At 42.9% G+C, this 19,161-nt stretch overlaps 1 protein-coding gene across 3 annotated transcripts in view; it reads left to right on the top strand.

Annotated features, from left to right (window-relative positions):
- The window catches only part of LOC146195989 (uncharacterized), a 42,696-nt gene extending 25,113 nt beyond the window's left edge, over positions 1–17,583 (top strand). For all 3 annotated transcript variants that reach the window (XM_084597991.1, XM_084597989.1, XM_084597990.1), the window contains exons 2-4: positions 8,358–8,380; positions 11,575–11,616; positions 17,217–17,583. In XM_084597991.1, coding sequence (XP_084454117.1) covers positions 8,358–8,380; positions 11,575–11,616; positions 17,217–17,441 — 290 coding nt within the window. In that variant the 3' untranslated portion in view covers positions 17,442–17,583. The remainder of the gene's footprint in view (positions 1–8,357; positions 8,381–11,574; positions 11,617–17,216) is intronic.
- Positions 17,584–19,161: the final 1,578 nt, after the last annotated feature.

Here is a 19,161-nt window from a genome sequence, read left to right as displayed (position 1 = left end):
TGCCATCAAATTACAACCGAAATAATAAGGGAGTAATTACTCATTGGCATCCGCCCAAGTGCAGTTATACGACTACAAAGGAAAGCTATAGAGCTTTCTAAGCGGTTTCATAGTTACAGGAAAATTCATCCTGGTCCAAAGATCGAACCCGGCCCCATCGCTTTTCCGAAGCAGTCGGTCTACAAAACTGATCTTACCACGACGGTCAGCAGAACAGATGGTAGGGCGAGACCGATTTGACTTATAATCGAAGTGGCAATGATGTTGGTTGAATATTTATGGGAACACTGAAAGCTGGAGTAGATTTGTAATACGGGAGTTATCATTCACTGGCATCCACCCAAGCGCAGCCAAACGCCTCCAAATAAACGCTTTCCTTTATAGCTGTTTGGGTGCGCTTGGGTGGATGCCAATGTGTAATTACTCCCTTATTACAAATCTACTCTCCCTTGGAGGTTTAACCTAATTATTTGCCTACATCTGAAATAGTGCTCACTACCACACCATTTTGCACCGCTTTTAGCAACTCAATGTTTCAGTCTTGTGAATGGGACTCATATAAGTAAACTCGATTTAAGATAACGTAGAAGAGACAAGTGTATAACCTGCAGGCCACAGCTAAATGCAATTTTTGGTGACAGGTCATTCCATTCAGCTTTGGGGTGAGGCATAATTGCAGTGTGCAATCAGAGGACTGTCACGTAGGGCACCTAACGTTTGTGTATAATCAGGGCGCGTAAATACTTTATTTTATTTTTATACAGTAGAGTGGGATCAACTAGAAAAAAATAACATAATGATTGGGTGGATGGTGTGGCAAGCGCAAGACGTCAAAATAGAACAGTAGGCCATCGGCTTGATCTTTGGAGGTAGTACCAAATTAATGAAGTTAAAACTTAATGCGATCATGCACAAGCGGAATGCGACGTACTTAGTATAAGTAGCTTTGCTTGTTTAGATAGACCGGTAAACAATACCTTATACTATACCTTATACTTATACCTTATACTGACACCAAGTATCCAGATAGTTTAGCGGTGGATCTGTTATATGTATTTAGTGACACAGAGGCACGTGGTCGTATTTGGTAGTCGTCTGAAATTGGTCTAGCCTATCTTACTTTAATTACGGCTATAGATTGCTCATTGGGTTTAACGATGGAAAGAGCAGTAAAATGGCTCAGCGATTTCTCTCACGCACTTCTTCCCAGAGGAGCTATATCTTGTGCGCTAAGTGTTTTGGCTGGTGCCGGAATGAGGAAGCAGTAAATGCAAGGCCATTATGTTGCAACAGCCTATGTTGTTAACTTCAGATGTATTCTATCAACCTATATTTTAAACGAATGTCTACAATGACATCACAGGCATGATACAAAAGAGCAAAGTGCGAAAGCAATTTAAAACAAAGCACTTGCGTGTTTGCTTTCATCTGTGAATAACCAATTACATCGTCCTGCTCTTTGCTTTAAGTTGCGCCAATATTTTGAAAGTCAGGCGGAAAATAATCAAGCCTACATTGATACATTGATTCCTCTTTTTCTCACTGATATGTACAAGCAAAAATTGGTTGTTGGGTGCTGCTCGTTCGGTTTAAGGCTTGATCATAACATCAGCGTGCATTCCTCTGCAACCGTATGCTAATATTCATCAATAAATTTGTTACAATGTGGATGAGCAAGATCCGACGAGCAGGATTTAGATTAGATTCTGTGAATACTGCTTAGAATGGTAAGTTTATTAAAGTTTGAGAGTTGCTGGCTCCACAAGAATATTAAAATGTAGCCCTTCTTTAGTCCAAACATTCCGGTGGAATGAAAGCTGGGAAGGATGTCGAACTTTTCCATCTGTATCAGCGTATATTTAGCAATATTTTAAGGCAGATTGTGCTTTTTTAAAATCACGTCTTCATTAAGCTGTCCCCTCTCAATGAATGCCATTAGGGCTAAGGCGCCTTATTTGAAGGAACTACATTCTGACCGCTCTTACTCTTCGCAGCATACTAAAAATTTGTACAAAGAAAACGGGTGCGGGCGTTGACGTGTCCAGGAAACAGTTATTCCTTAACTCCCGTCTGCTTCTGATCTACAAGCATCCCAGCAGAAATGAACGCAACACTCGGAACACCCGTTCCTATACCGAATCAGACATTCCCCCTCATGCCGAAGTGGTTCTGAGCAGTATGCAACTTAGAACACTGCATATTTTCCTGCCCTGCTGTAATTCAGTCACCTCAATTTCCACGCCATTCTTCCTAAACATGGCTGACTCGGTTAGCATCTGACCAGCTGAAAGACCAGTTGGCCTTGCTGACCCTGACCCAGGATTTTCTCGAAGCTCAGTAATGCGTTAAGTAAAGTTGTTTTCTCCTCCTCCTTCTCCTCCTCTGTCAGTCCGAATCACTGCAAAAGAAAAGTGGAGAGGGGATACTAGATGTTAGCAAAACAGCGCTCACCAGAAACACTTAAGCTTAATACAAGCTCTTTCGTGCGTTGGTCTTTCTCACCGTCGTGTTTATGCAAGCAGGAGAAAAGTAAAGTGAAACCGTAGCAGATATGGTAATATTTAGGACAGCAGCAATATATCCGAAGGCAAGAAAGGACGATAGCTTTTATTTTTAAGTAATGAAGGGCCAAGTAGGCTCAGTGCCAAAGAGCACGTTACATTTGCTCCTAGTTTTGCATGTCTCTTCGACAGAGAGAATAAGTAACACCGCATACCCACACGAACAGACGGCCCGATGTGCCATCCTTAGTTAGCTTTAATATCGTATGTATGGGAGCTTTGTGCAAGATATTAACAAATATGATCAGTCTAGGCCAATGAACATAAGGGAAAGCGCGAAGTTATCTAGTTAGTTTAAAATTGCTAATAAGTACACCAAATTATGAGTGAGAAAAATATGAGTAATAGAACGTGGTGTTGAAGTTAAGATTTTGATTGAAAAGAAAACGACGAAATTAGAAGAGTGTAAAATAGATAACATTTCGATAAAGTAGTGAATGTTGCTAAAACCCAATTGAGATCCTCCTACATTCAACGAACGGATCAACGACTTGCTATTTTTAGTCCGATTTCATTCCTGTTTCGTTTTAATGGGTGAGGATACCACGGAAATTAAGGTCTACGTTATTTGATAAGTGATTCAACACCGATGCTTGCCTAGATTTTCCAGGATCGACGAAAACCTGCTCTCAGCGCCGTACTCAATTTTCTCAGAAGCGAGTCAAGAATTTGTTTTGAAATGTTGCGCCGGCTGTCGGGCGGCGAGGCAACCACCATCACAAAAAGGCAGTTGGCGCGCTTGTTTTGCCGCTCGACAGATAGCGCAACATGTGAAAGCAGCTTCACTCGTTTCTGCGAAAAAATTGCACGCCACCAAGAGCAGGTTTTCTTCGATACCGGAAAATCTAGGCAAGTACCGATGTTGAATTACTTATCAAATAACGTAGATTATAATTTTCTACTTTCTGAACGTTATGTCAGCTCGAATAAGGCAGTAGATTTCGCATAGCAATTTGTTTATACCCGGCCCCCAAATATGATAAAACAGATATATATATATATAATGCCACCTGGGGGTCTGAGGAAGCGCTTGAAAGACGAAGAGATGCAGACTCCCGTGCGCTTCATCTAGCTAGGACTGTGGTCTCTTGAGTTTGCGTCTCTGCCCTGTTACCGTTTCCCATAAATCCCTGTCTTCGTGACAATATATATATGGAATAAAAGTAAGAATACCTCTTTATTTTTATACATTTGCAGCAGTGCTGCAAGTAAACAATGAGTAGGAGGGGATATAGCTAGAAGGAAAATAATTGCTGACGATTACGTTACTTCCTAGTGCGAAATTTTAGCGCAGCTCATCAGATGTTTCATCTTTTCGATAGATTGAGGCAAAGATTTCGAGAAAGACACGTATATACAATTACATACATTTTTTTTATTTTTTTGCACACGTATTCCTTCAAGAATGCGAACCAGGCACGTTGTAGCGCATATGAACAAGGACGAGAGACACTCTCGTCTTTGTTCATATGCGCTGGAACGTGTCTGCAATGCACCAACTTGCCCAACAATCGGTGCTCTTAAAAATGCGAAATTTGAGCGCAGTTCATCACATGTTTCATCTTCTCGATAGATTGAGGCAAAGATTTCGAGCAAGACACGTATGTACAATTACATACATTTTTTATTTTTTTGCACACGTATTCCTTCAAGAAACACTCCACTAACAGCTCTTGGCTGAATAAACGATGCGTCCTGGTCGGAGAAATGAAGAGAGCAATTAAGTTACCTGGAGGTTGTGGGAGGCAGCGCGTGAGCTCATAGGAACGTTGCGCGATGAACCGATAGTAGCGACTGACTGATGCCGCTGACGCCGCTAGCGAGTGAAAGAACGTGACTCTGCGTTTCGGCTTGGGATGCACGCACCTTGATCCGCTGATAGCGAGCTGGCGCTTCGGCACCGGAGAGCCCCTTCACCGCTACGCAGGAAGAGGAGAGGGGTGAGGGTATAAGCAGCAGTGAATGGGGAAGCGCGCAGCAACAGATAACACGCGCGGTCGGCGCCATGCAGGAAGAGGAGGGCTGAGCCGGGGGCTGAAAGTGGGCGGAGCTGGTTACGAGGCCGACGCCGATGCCACGCGAAACCCAGGAATGGGCGCCAAAGATCTGCGCTCTAAAATAAACTCCAGATCTGCCTCGTGGATAAAGAGCAACGAAATAATGGTAAAAATGAATTTCGCAAAAAAAGGGAAGGTAGTCATAAGCTTGCAAAGCATGCTCAATAAAGTGAGAAAAGATAAAACTGCCAGAAAGGAAGTGCCAGTTAACCGATCGGGAGCTTTACGAGGAAGTATGGCAAGTTGAATGACTGATTAGGAAGAGATGAAAGAGTTCCCAGCATCGCAACACGGGGTTCATTTACTTTTGTAAATCGCGCCGTTGCTTCTGTGCGAAAACAATCCGCGAACCATTTCGGATTTCAAAATTAGTCTAATGAGAGTTACTATCGAGATCGCTATATTGCGGGACCCGCAGAGCGCCCAAAAACTGCGTTCTGCGTCACCTAATAGCACCAAGCCGCTCTATCACCTAGAGAAGGCACATCGGGATCGTCACTGATACTTTAAGCGCGTAGTACCGATCGCTACCAGCGCCAGGTGCGTTTGGATATCAGGCTAGCGTGCACCCAAGCCGTTGCGATGGGTCAAAGAGAGAGTACCGGCAATAATGGTTTGCTTGTTTTAGTGCGTTAGCGGTATGAGTGACATTCTCCGAAAATATCAGCGTTTAAAGCCTTCACCGCCCAATGTGTCCATCCCGGATAAAGCCTGCATCTTCCAACAGGATCACCCCGCCCCTCTTCCATATGTCCTCTAGACGTGATGCTAGTTCCTTCTACTCAATTTCCTACCCACTGGCACATTCTAAAAGCGCTACCATCCTACCAACTCTTCCACCGCCAGTTTCAAAGGATGCGGTCGCCTTATACCCACCACTTCACCTTCTGTTCCTTCCAGAAGCGCCACTCTCACCCTTTCTGTCTTCTAGTCTAGACAGGGTGCTGTCTCGTGTACACCTCTTCCCTCTTACCTTCCAGTTTCCGAAACGCGACCCAATCCCCCTCCCATTAATGGTGTTCCAACCTAATACCCACCTTCCCATCCGCCGCCACCTTCCAGATAGGTCACGTCTCATCTGCTATATAAGCTGCTGTATCTTTCTGCACATCTTTCCGGTCACCGCCTCCACCAGGAGCATCACATACCCCCGCTTCCATCCCCAGAGGCTAGCGCTACAGTCCAAACACCTTACACTACAAAGCCCCTGTACAAAACATCGAATTCCAATTGAAATTGCAGTACATCGTGTGAGAGCGATGAACTTTAAAATGAACGGGAAAATACTAATGCAAACTCAAATTTCTTCCATCACAACGTGTTGCCACCATGTACAGCGTGCGAAAAATTCATGACTGAAGTTGCCGCCAGAGATAGGCCGTAGACTCCAAGTTGGCTGTTCATTGTTTTCTAAAACTGACATACGGGAAGGAGCTGTTATTATTTATTAAAAACAATTTTATATTTTGGTCTGTCTTCCATGCAAACCATAAACGGCACATAGCAGATATATTTTGAATAACTGCATTTTTTGAGAGCAATTAATACTACTAGTTTCTTCTATTCTAGGAGCTTTAGCCATCCTGGCATTCGTAACCTTGTGCACAGGTTCACTCAGCTTTCTTGCACGAAAAATTCATGACCACACCAGCGAAGCTGATAAAAGTAATAGATAAAAATGACTGCAGGCCCCATTACCGCCACGCAGAGTTACGCAGACGCTAAAGGCACATGCAAGATCCTTCATCCGACAGAGTGGATGGGCTGGCACACACCCTAGCGAGATATTGAAGCGGCACCTGGCGCCGGTTTCTATGACACGCATATAAGTGGGAGTGAAGGTACAGAAGGTTTTTAGGATAAAACAAGATGGTGACATTAGATGACGCAGAACGCAGTTTTGCAACGCTCTCGGACGTCCCGCAATATAGTGATCGCAACAGTTCCGATATCCTATTAGGCTGACAACGGCCGAATGTATCTTAAACCTGACGACGTTTTAACGGGATGAAATATTCCATAGGTTTAAGAAGCGTTTCTTCTTTTTTTCTGCCCAGCGAAAGGCACAACCCTCTGTAAAATTTCAACAGCGATCATAAAGGCCGAAATAGAAACTTTCACTCCAATGCTGCTCGAAGGCGCAGCAAGAGACTTATGTCCTGAGCTCGCCTATATGTGCGTGGTCGCGAATCGCTACTAACCGCTCGAACTTGGGTGTTCTTTTTTTCACTTGGCCCCAAAAATGGTTCTTGTATTCGTAATATACACTGCACTATTTTTCTTCAAATCAAGGTTTTCGAGCTTTGCAATCAGTCAGATTCGTCTGGTAAGGGGAACAGAAAACGGACTTTCGAGACTATTAGTGGCCGCCTTGAGCGACAGCTGGTGAGCCTACTGTTCTTGGGCAACTGAAATATGAGAACAATACATATCTAAGCCAAGCATCCTGAGATCTCGGGCTCATTGCTAGCGCCATCCATATGCAGCCGGCATAATACGATGCAGACAAAAATACCCGCATCACTGTTTTTTTTTTATTCTTCTTTTCTTTCTTGCCTTTCTCTATCCCATCAAGTCAGAAGGCGGGAATTCCCCGCCGCACACACATCAAAGTGTCGTGCGTAGTCGACGTTTCACCTTCACTTTGCTACCCGCGTTGATTATCCCAAGCGCAGCCAACAGAATTCCTGACAGCTGTAAACAGTTCCTCCAAAGCTAAGAAATACAATGTCGGCGCATAGTCACGCGTCTCGTGGCATACGAGCACGATCGTGTTCTTGGGGGCATTCACGTCCTTCGCTGCGGCCTTGTCTTGTCAGCAGGCGTGACATGGAGCAATTTGCTCTCTGCGTGCTTGGCTCGTTGCAAATCACGTTGGCGCAACAGATTTCTTTTCGGCAATGGGCAGCAAATGCCTGCTACGAAAAGTGAATAGAACTTGCCTTCGGCGGTCTCGCTGATACGAGAAAACATATGTTTATGTGATTCGTTTTAAGCGCTGGGCTGTTCACGCGTTGATTTCATAAGGTTTAAATCAAAATACCTTAAAGTAGCCAAAAGTATGCGCACAAATATTCGCCGCCTTTGGATACCGTCCACCAGCATCGCCCAGGAGGTTCACGTCAACGCCGTCACGAACGCCAACGCTGCTTTAGCGCACGCTTCAACGGGAGATCATTCGTTGCGGCTAACAAGACCAGCTGATTGCAAGCCGAATGCCACCTCGACGCCGATGTCATTGCTTGGACCCACGAAACGCGTCGCCCGCTTCGAACTTAAGCTCGAACGTTGTCTCTTAGTGTGAAAGTGGAACTCTGTTTCTTAGTGTGAAGCATCGTGCTTATTAGTAGTCTTGGTAGCTTGTTTTAGTTCTTGTAATTTTTTTTTGAGTGTTAGCGTCTGTGTAGGTGTTTATTAAATGAGCGTCCATGGGGGTACGGCTGGCGTCTTTATTCATGCTTTCGGCCTGAGCGTTCGCCGGAGATCCTTAACAGTGTGGTTAGGTGAAATTCATGTCAAACTATTTTTCAAATCCAACCATTCATTTGAAAAGTGTAAGGTGACTAAAATAAAAACAAATAAAAAGATTTCCGCAGAGAACATCTAATCGAGCGCCGAGTAACGCTGCCACGGTATTCCGCCAGGCGCATGTATCGGATCCAGCCGCAGTTGGGATTTCCTCTGTATTTGTATTGTGAATATTGTCTGTCGTAATACGCTCGTTTTCTTTTCCCCGCAGTTGCGGCCATCGTCAGCGCACAGGTGAGCGCTTTTCCTGCATAATTAATTTCTGTTGCGAGAGAACTTGGTGTTTTCATTGAATTTTCACTTCTGACTTTGAGATTTCTTCAATATTTATGGGTTTTAGCAATGCATTTGATAAAGTTCACGACACAAAACTCATTTAAAAACGAAAAAACATTAATCTTACAGACATTTTAATATCAAGGATTGTAGATTACCTCACCAATAGAGTGCAATTTGTTTTAGTCGATGGGGTGCAGCTCCAGTTGTCTCCCAGTCACCTCTTGGGTGCCCCAAGGAAACGTCTTGGGTTTTTTGCTTTTTCAGATTTAACTCAATGATATTGTTAATGTGGTTACTCCAGGAAGGCATATTCGCTTGTTTGCGGATTGTGTCGTATTTCGTGAAATTACATGTGCTAACGATCAGAATGAACTTGACCGGTGTCTTAAAAATTTTATTGATTGGTGCAGTGAGTTTTCCTTGGTTCTTAACACTGAAAAAACAGTTTCGATGCAAATACCACATAAAAAGAAACCGATTAGCAACGTGTATACCCTCGGATCATCAACACTAAAGCAGGCTAATAGCTACGAATATCTAGGTGTAATAATAACAAGCAATCTTTCCTGGAACTCACATATAGATAACATATGCTCCTCTGCATTTAAAAAACTATGTTTTCTGAGGCATAAATTAGGAAATTCTCCTTCTCGCGTAAAACTGCTCACGTATAACGCTTACATCAGGCAAAGCTTGAGTGTGCTTCGGTTGTATGGGACCCATTTACTAAACTTAACATCTATAAATTAGAAAGGGTTCAAAGAAAAGCTGTTAGGCTTATCTATTCGAAATTTAAAATCACCGATTCCCCCACTGAGATTATGGCGGCTAACAATATTGAATCACTTGAAACGCGAAGACGAAAATATCGCCTTGAGTTTCTTTATTTTTTACTTAACCATAGGTTAGCTTTAGATCCTTCGTAGTACATATCCTCTCTATCCACACGGCATACCCGACATCATCTCATTCACGCATTGACGCCATATTTTGCGATAAGTGACTGTTTTAAATATTCGTTTTTTCCCCGGACAATATTCGGTTGGAACCATGTTATGGCACTGTCATAATTTCACAAAACTTGTTTCCTCCTTTCTATGCATATTTTTTTATTGTGTTCTGTATCATTTAAGTTTTCTTAAAAATATATGCCCTGCTTGCACCTTGAAAAGGGTATGCAGTATGTACTAAATAAATAAAAATAAATAAAAAATATTTAGGTAGGGAGGCATCGTTTTAACGCAAGAAACAAATACATCAAGGCATGTCATTTTAGACATAGAAAGCGCTAACTATATTCGACAGTATTCCAAAGAAAGGCACCTTCATATTCACCCCACACAGAAAAATCGCCATTTTGAAGCTTGGATCCTAATATATAACGTACTTAGTAGTCAATATGGGACGCTGAAAGTTGCCTCTCTGGCCTGCAGAGGCCGAAGTAAATTTAATGCGATAGCGTTATGCTAACCCGTACAGTCATCTTCAGACCAGGCATAGGTGTAGCGTTTATTGCTATAGGGAGGAACAGTATGATGACATAACCTCCAGAGCCATTGTCAGCAGTCCAATGTGACTTTAAATCAAGTAAATTCAATAATTTGTGCTGCAATTAAATTGGTAAATTTTGGTGACTGGAAATTGAACTCAGGCCTGTTCGTCGCGACGTGAGCTATTTACCTCTTCATCTTACATGGCTGCGGCAGCGATAATGGGGGCAAGTGGGGATGCCGATGCAATGAATGTCACAATAGTGAAGAGCGTGGGAGGGTTTCATCGCACTTGGCTTCGCGCCGTTAGTGCGACGGCGAAAGAGATGATGAGATGCGATCGGGTAAGATAAGACTGTTGTGATTTATGGATGCGAGAGTTGGACTGTGAAAAAGGCTGACCGCCGAAGAATTGACGCGTTTGAATTGTGGTGCTGGCGAAGACTCTTGAGAGTTCCTTGGACTGCCAGAAGATCAAATCAGTCGATATTGCCGACCATAAACCCTGACTGCTCATTGGAGGGTCAAATTCTAAAGTTAAAGCTCAGCTCTTTTGGTCATCTGATGAGAAGAGAGGAGTCGCTGGAGAAAGATTTGATGTTGCGAAAGGTTGAGGGTCGCCGGAGAAGGGGCAGGCAGCGAACGCGATGGTTAGATGGCATCCTCGAGGCACTGCAGATGAAGTTATGTGATGTTAGGCAGATAGTGAGAGACCGGAAAGAGTGGCGTGACATGGTCAATAGGGTCACGAATAGGGAAGAGTCGGACACGACTGAACGACTGAACTGAACTGAAGATAAGACTGTCCAGGACTCCAGATACGACAGGAAATCACTGGCCAGCATAATTATGCAAAACGGGTTTCACACATAATAATCAGCACACACTACGGCGTTCATTAAGTTTTGGGTTATAACAATTACATGTAATATTCTCCTATCGCTACCACGAAAAGCACACAAAAGCAAGAAGGACAGCTCTATAGGTCATGCCGAATTGCAACATGATGTGCGTCACCGAATTCAAATCTATATCGTAGAAGATTAGTAAAAGACACTTGTTCGTCAACGAATCTATGGAAAACACCATTGACCTGATGCTTCCTCCCATGCAGCAACTTTTCTAATGAAATTTCTTTTATGCTTTCCTTGGAAAATTACTACCAGATGTTTTTAGTAAGAAATGGTTGTAGTGGTAAAGGCCTCCAGGACACCAATTATGTTTAGGAGGAGTGTAATCGTTTTTGTTTCACCTCGGGTGCATTTTCCTCTCACCTCATCCAGATTATGCCACTAATGATGGCCGCGTTGACGGCCAAGGCAATTATCTTTCCTCTTTATTTTCTTTAGGCAGCTTTGACAAGAGGTACGTTTTCGGAATCCAAGGTGACGCAATAATCGCAGAAAGATTGATGCTCGCATCGCCACCCGCATTAAGCGATGACAGCCACTAGGCGCATGTGTAAAATGAAGTAGCATGCTCTGTTCTCAAAGCTGTTTTATGGTGCTTAACCTTGTCAGACTTATCGCGTGGACTTTTGTGATTTCTGTGCTGCACCCTCGCAACGTTTCCACCAGTATAATTCCGTACCTTTGATGTACCGTAATATCAATCCAAATTACTATTTCTTCTAATTTTTGCTTTGTATGCGTTTTTCAGCGAAGATTGCCGAAGTTTAACTTCAACCCAAGGCCAAGCCGAGTAAGTTTTTTGTCCTTCTATTAAGGCCAGGGTTCTTTCATTCAGATATTTATAGACATCGCGACAGAAACCACTGACCTCTATTTGCAATCGATTTGATGAGAAATGCCAAAATGAATTCAATTGCTACAGTCCTTTCTTCGTGGAAAGCAGCCGCATCTTTTCGGCCGTGAGCAGAGCTGTCGCTGGTGTTGCTCTGGCCGCAACGAACTAGCTTGCGAGCACTAAATACCCGCAACAGTCATCATCATCATCAGCCTGACTATACTCACTGCAGGACGAAGGCCTCTGCCATATTTCTCCAATTAACCCGGTTATGTGCTAGCTGAATCCACGTAACCCCTGCGAACTTCTTATCCTCATCCACCCACCTAACTTTCTGCCGCCTCGTGCTCCGCTTTCCTTCCCTTGGAATCCAGTTTGTTACCATAAGCGACCATCGGGTATCCTCTCCTCGCAGTATATGTCCTGCGCAGGCCCATTTCTTATTCTTGATTTTCACTAGAATGTCAGTAACTTTAATTATTTCTTTGATCCACTCGGCATGCTTCCTGTCTCCTAATGTTACCCCTACCATTTTTCCTTTCATAGCCCTCTGCGTTGTCATCAACTTAAGTAGAACCCTCTTGGTTAGGCTCCACGTTTTAGCCCCATAGGTGAGTGCAGGCAAGATGCAACTGTTGTATACTTTACTCTTGAGCGATACCGGTAAGCTGCTAGTCATAATCTGCGAGTGCTTTCTAAATGCGCTCCATCCCAATCTTCTTCGATGTCGATGGAATTGCATAAACAGGTTTGAGGTGCGACCTGATGGCGGTGAACACCTCGGACAACGCACCCCCTCAATTGAATAGGCGCTTGACACCCTGGTGCAGTAATTGGCCGCAACCTCCCCTGATTACTCCCATAAAATCACGGCCCTCATTCACCAGCGGCTGCGGAGCAACTGACCAAGGCGGCGGTCAACCTCTGACGCAGCAGGGGGTGCTAAAAATTCCTGGCTCCGCTGAGCAGGCTGCCATTGAAAACTGACCCCGGCAACGTTTAACGCTAGAACCCTAGCTAGCGAAGCTATTTTAGCAGTGCTGTTAGAAGAACTAAAGGGTATAAAGTATGATTACATAGGGCTCACGAGGTTAGGAGGCCGAATGAGGCATATACTGTACTAAAGGATGCGCATGTGCTGTGCTATCGAGGTTTACCGAGAGGCGAGAACTAGGAGTAGGTTTCCTTGTCAATAAATATATAGCGGGTAATATAGACGAATTCTGTACTATTAATGAGAGGGTGGCAGGCATCGTAATTAGGCTTAGTACGCAGTGTAACATGAAGGTTGTACAGGCCTATGCACGAACACGTAGTTATGATGACCAGGCAGTTGAAAGCTCCTACGAAGAAGAATCGGCAATGCGAAAAGTAAAAACGCAGTATACTGTACCCAATGGGCGACTTCAATGCCAAGGTAGGGAAAAAGCAGGCAGGAGACCAGGCAGTAGGTGACTATGGCATTGGTTCAAGAAATAGCAGCGGGGAGTTATTAGTTAGGTTTGCAGAGCCTAATAACTTAAGAATCATGAATACCTTCTTCAGCAAACGGAAGAACCGGAAATAGACACGGAAAAGTCCTAACAGGGAGACTAAAAATAAAATTCACTTCATACGGTGTTAAACCCCCGCCATTATGCAAGATGTAGAGGTAATCGGGAAAGTGCGATGCAGTGACCACAGGATGGTGAGGTCCCGAATTAGCCTAAATCCGAAGAAGGAACGCAACAGATTAGTAAGAAAAAAATCCATCAACGAATTAGCAGTGAGGAGGAGGATAGAAGAGTGTAGTAGCTCGCTACAGAATAGATATTCAGCTCTAACCGAGGATGGCGACATTACCCTAGAAACAATGATGAATAATTTCAGAGATATCATTATTGAGTGCGCTGTAGACGTAGGCGGTAGGATAGTTAGAGAGGATACCGGCAAGCTGTCTAAGACGAAATATTTCACTGAGAAACGCCAATATGACAGATTCCAATCCAACACAACAGATAGAATCGACCGAGATATCAAAGCTAATCACTAAGCGCAAAGTGGTCGATATAAGGAAGTATAACACGGAGAAAATTGAGCAAGCTCTAAAGAACGGGGGAAGCCTTAAAGCGGTGAAGACGAAATTGGACATAGGCAAAAACCAGACGTATGCGGTAAAGGACAATGCGGGCAACGTCATCCCAAAAATTGACAAGATAGTCAAAGTAACCGAGGTGTTCTATACTGATCTCTACAGTAGCCAAAGTAGTCAGGACCGTAATGAGATTGGCGGTTAGGAAAAACAGTCAGACGTTCCGCCATTAACGAAGGACGAGGTCAACACAATAGAAACTATGAAAATGGTTAAAACAGCTGGAGAGGATCAGATAACTACAGATTTGATGAAGGGCGGGGAGGATATTGTGCAAGCAAAACTGGCCACCCTTTATACGCAGTGATGTTGTCATCGACAGTACCGGAATCGTGGAAGAATACAAACATTATCCTCATTCATAAGAAAGAGGACGCTAAGGACCTTAAAAATTACAGACCAATCAGCTTACTGTCTGCTACATATCAGAGGTTTACTAAGGTAACCACTAATAGAATCAGGATAACCTTAAACTGCAATCAAGCAAAGGATCAAGCAGGTTTTCAGAAAATTTACTCTACTATTCCATGTCCATACCATCAACCAGGGGATAGAAAATTGCTCGGATGATAACCAGCCCTTATACATAGCATTCATTGATTACGAAAAAGCATTTCACTCAGCTGATTCCTCGGCGGTGAGGCAGGCATTGCGAAATCAGGGGGTAGACGAGCCGTTCGTGAAAGTGCTAGAAGATATATATATATAGTGGCTGCACAGCAACCATAGTTCTGCATAAAGAAAGTAGCACAATTCCGATAAAGAAAGGTGTTAGTCAAGGAGACACGATCTCGTCAGTACTATTCACAGCTTGCTTAGAGGAGGTATTCAGAGACGTGGAATGGGAGCAGTTAGGGATAAGGGTAGATGGAGAATACCTCAGTAATCTGCAGTTTGCTGATGACTTTGCCTTGATAAGTAACTCGGTGTATGAACTGAAAATAATGATTGATAACCTAGAGAGGAAAACTAGAAAGGTAGGCTTGAAAATCAATATGCAGAAGACTAAGGCAATGTTCAACAGCCCTGGGAAGGAACAGCAGTTTACGTTAGGTAGGGAAGCACTGGGAGTATTAGGCAAATGTGTCTACTTAGGACAGGTAGTAATCGCAGATCTGGACCATGAAAAGGAAATGACTAGCATATTGAGTTCCATTCTTGGTTTAAAAAAATAAAGCAGGAATATCCACTAGTACCAATTGAGTTAAACTCCGCTGATAGTTAAAATCTATTTTCAACCTCTGAAGTTCACAATTTATTTAAGTAAGCACCTGTCTTCTCTTCAAAGCAAGCATTGTTTACAAAATTCGTGCTGCATAAGTTTGATCCTTTCGTTGATGAGCCGCGGCGAGATGTTACCTGTTCTTGTTGTTGGACCTCACTCACTCACTCACTCACTCACTCACTCACTCACTCACTCACTCACTCACTCATCACTCACTCACTAATTCATTAATCCATTGATTTTTCATTCATTCAATATTTGTATATTATTATTGTTATTATATTTATTATCATTATTATTATCATTATGTATTTACTGATTATATTACCTACTCAAAACAGTTTTCGTTCGGTATTCATCATGCAATGATGAACACACTTACAGACTAACCGTCTTAAGTGGCAAACAATCATGACATAACTAGGAGGCAGCGAAGATGCTCTGCTGCCTAGTTTTAGGGTTGTGTAAGCTAGCGTTGCAATAACTCGTCATACAACTGAGCTGCACATTCAACAATAGAAACGTTGGATCACGCTACTTGCTTCCCTTCGCAGTTAATTTTGAACATAGAGTGTAACGCGTTGTTACCAACCAGCTAGATTTTCCTTGCACTTCTAAAACATTGGAGTTTTTTTATTAAATCCACATTTCTGTATATTTCTACCAATTTTCAAATGTAGTTTTTGGTGTAATCGGAAACCACGAACCGTTCTTTATTTGTAAATCCAGGAATCACCGAAAGGTAGGTGCATTGAACAGTCGCAAAAAAGTATGAAATCTAGTAAATAAAGAAGACCCAACTGAAGTGGGTGTTATTACAGTAGATAGAAAGCATGTAGGCATGGTTCTTGATCGCACAAAACAAACAAATCAGCGTCGAGAGTGATTCCCAATCTATTAAATTGCATATCGACCACTGGACTCACGTTCATGTCTGTATTTAAGTAAACGCCCTTGGTGAACCTTCATAGCCTGAAGGCAGAACACGCAAGAAGCACCTGAGAGCGCAAACTTCTACTCCCGCCATTTACATTACTGGTGTAACATAGAAGTCAATAATGGCGCTTTGCAATGATAGATCGCATTGATTGATCTACACGAAGCTCGTACATTTATCGTTTTCGTAAAGTCAATGCACGACAATTTTGTTGCTCTATTCTGCCAAGCTGCCGAAACACAGTTTTCTCTGCCCCTGCCTTCCCCTTTTAAAATCTTAATACTCTTTTTCAATTCTTTGTATGCTTTCTTGCAATGACAGTACTAACGACGCAAGGTGGGAGACCATGAAACTATAACAGCTCTCGCTACAAAACGAAAGTTGCGCCATATGTCGCGTCATTTCACTCTGTGTAAACAGGAGCCACAAAACGACACTAAGAGCAAAAAAGGATAATATCGACACCACACAAGATGATAAGATTCAGTTTAAAAAGTAACTTTAAATTCAAATATTTTGAATCACGGCAAGAAACAATCATTGCCAACAATGAGTGATGATTTTTTAATACGCGTGGTCCAGTCAGGTAATGTTTGCAGAAAGAAGAGAATTGAAGGAGCAGCTTGTCAAATACCATTCTCTTAATACCATGCCTTGGCCTAGGTATTAAAGGAAATAAGAAATAAAACAATATTTCGGCGAAATGTATCTTAAATGCTCATTATAAAGAGCCTATTTTCATAATAAAGTGCTTCTCTGCTCATTTTTCTTTGCACGAAAGCTGGCGTCTGTTTCCAGGTATGCTGTGGAAATTTGTTAAAAATTGTGCCGAATAAAAAGATGCATTTAATTTGTCGTTGCAGTTGATAGCCTCTTCTGCTCGCAAAAGCTTCTCTCAGTAGTTCAACAATAAGCTGCCGGTGAGCCAAAAGTTTCAGCAGTGCAGTCATATAGCACAGTGGTATGCATGATCTACTTTCTTGATCTTCACGCCTTTTTGCGGTGGTATTCTGCGCTCCTCCAGACTAATTGGATATACACGCGTCGATCACCGTGGAAAGAGATCACGGTTATAGCCGCTGGTCGCGCGTTTCCACTTGTTATTCTTGGTAACTACACGCATTCTCCTCTCAGAAGGACAGGACTTAGTGTGGCCATGACAGTCCACTGAGGCTGTCGCGGCCAAGTTACTGAAACTTGATGCCCAAGGGTTTCTAACCAAGTGGAAAAACTGCATCCTGCTATTCTTGTTAATGTTACAGTTCCGCTACGACGTTCAAGCACAAGCGGGAGGCCGAAACCTCCGAAACTTCGAAGGCGGCGCCGCAGTGCGCGGCGAGTACGACGTCTACCGTGGCAAGGACGGAACGAAGGTGATCCTGGGCGGCGGTGTTTCTCAGGACGTGCTGCGTCACCAGGGCCAGACTTTCAAGGGCAAGCCGGAGACCAACGTGGGTATCGGCGTCGAGATTCCCATCGGAAAGTGAAAAATATTGCGAGCCTTCTGAATATGCTCGTGCTACAAAAAGGACACAAACCACCATTGCTTTAACTGCTTTGTACTGGATGTAGCGCAATATATCACCACATGACTTTGCCCTGCTAATAAACAATTACAGTGAGTCAGAATTGATTTGTCTGTTAACATGCGTTACCTAGTCATGTGAGCGAACACTCAATATATGCAGCAGGCTTCCATGACTCCATGACTACTGCAGCAGACTACCAAAGCCTTTTTGCTGAAGTTGATCTCGGCTATGATATCGTGGGTACGCAGAGCTCTTGTACTGCACCTTTTATCAAAACAGTATTAAAAAACCTTAAAGCTGACACCTCAAGTAGGATGTAGCACACAGAGACTGCTCAGCGCCCCTTGATATCCTGCAGTAGCCCCTTTACCCTAACAGTTCTTGTTTAGAGATTCTTTAACTCACATGCTCGGTTTACTCTACACTCTGGCTCAACCACTGATGACCCATGCACCACTGACGACGTATCACACACGAATACTGGAAGAGCTCTCTAAAAAAACATTCAGGGTAACCGAGCGAGCTCTCAGACATAACAGCAGCATGGCCATGACATTGTATATGCAGGTCTGATATCTTGTCACCACTTAAATTTTTTTCTGATATTCCGCAAACAGCTTTTTGGAAGGAATTCAGCTTTACAAGTTATAATGTTCTAGTGACATGATAACTTGTGTTGTTCTCGTGCTGAGGAAAACCGGCGTTATGGTTTCAAATATTTTTTGTAGCCGTGTGTCTGCGACTGGGCGGACGTTAACTAGCAATTACTACTTTAATAAAAATCACAATACAGATCACAATAAACCGCATCATATTTGCAAAGGGACTTCTGCTTCCAAAATGTTTTTCCAGCCTTTCCGTTTTTTATCACGGCACTACCTATGCGTGTCGTTAATAATATGGAGCTGTTAACACGGCAAAATATTTTGGAAGGAGAGCTTAGCATTATTCGACAATTCCAGCAGCGAACAGTGTAGAAAGAGAAAACCTTCAATGGTAGTTGTTCTGGTTGGAGAAAAAGTATTTGATAAATAGCAACAGCAAAGTTTTTTTTTATCCTAAAGCTTGTAAACTGACTAAATCTCTAAACGTTGGGCTAAAATCAATCAAACCATTTCAGCTGATATAGCTATTTCTCTATCTTAATATTACGGTTAACTCAAAAATTAAGTAAAGTAAGAAAGTAAGAAGCCATCGTGCGTTCATCATGTTTGACAGAATTTTATCTCCATTTCCTGGTAATAGTTTTGGAACGCATATTTTGCCTATTTACACATGATGACCGTTAATATATCTGCAGATCTTCCGTTACCAGGTTTCTATACTTTACTTTATTCCTCAAAATAGTTGCCCATTAGTTTTATAATACCAGCCCGTCTTATTTGCTGTACGATCAGAACAGACATCGGGAAAAAATGTTTGGCGGGGATCGGAAGCCTTTATTTATATTTTCTACTTATAAGTTTAAAACGTTTTAAAATATTTCACATTCGCTGACGGTTAAATCTCGCACTCTATTTGTTTTTGTTTTCTTGCAGTTTTAACTGGAATAGGGAAACTATAAAAGGAAGTTTTAGAGCACAGGTAGAAGCTTTTATCTACACCCACCCATGTGTATCCCAGAGTCATTGGACTTGGTAAAAGTGAGTGTCATCAGGCAAGAACAGCACGTATCGCG

The sequence above is a fragment of the Amblyomma maculatum genome, chromosome 3 (assembly GCF_055883805.1).
Source record: "Amblyomma maculatum isolate TAMU_Amacu chromosome 3, ASM5588380v1, whole genome shotgun sequence".
Taxonomy (NCBI): Eukaryota; Metazoa; Arthropoda; class Arachnida; order Ixodida; family Ixodidae; genus Amblyomma; species Amblyomma maculatum.
Note: the sequence above shows the minus strand (reverse complement) of the source record. Positions and strands in the feature narration are given on the sequence as shown.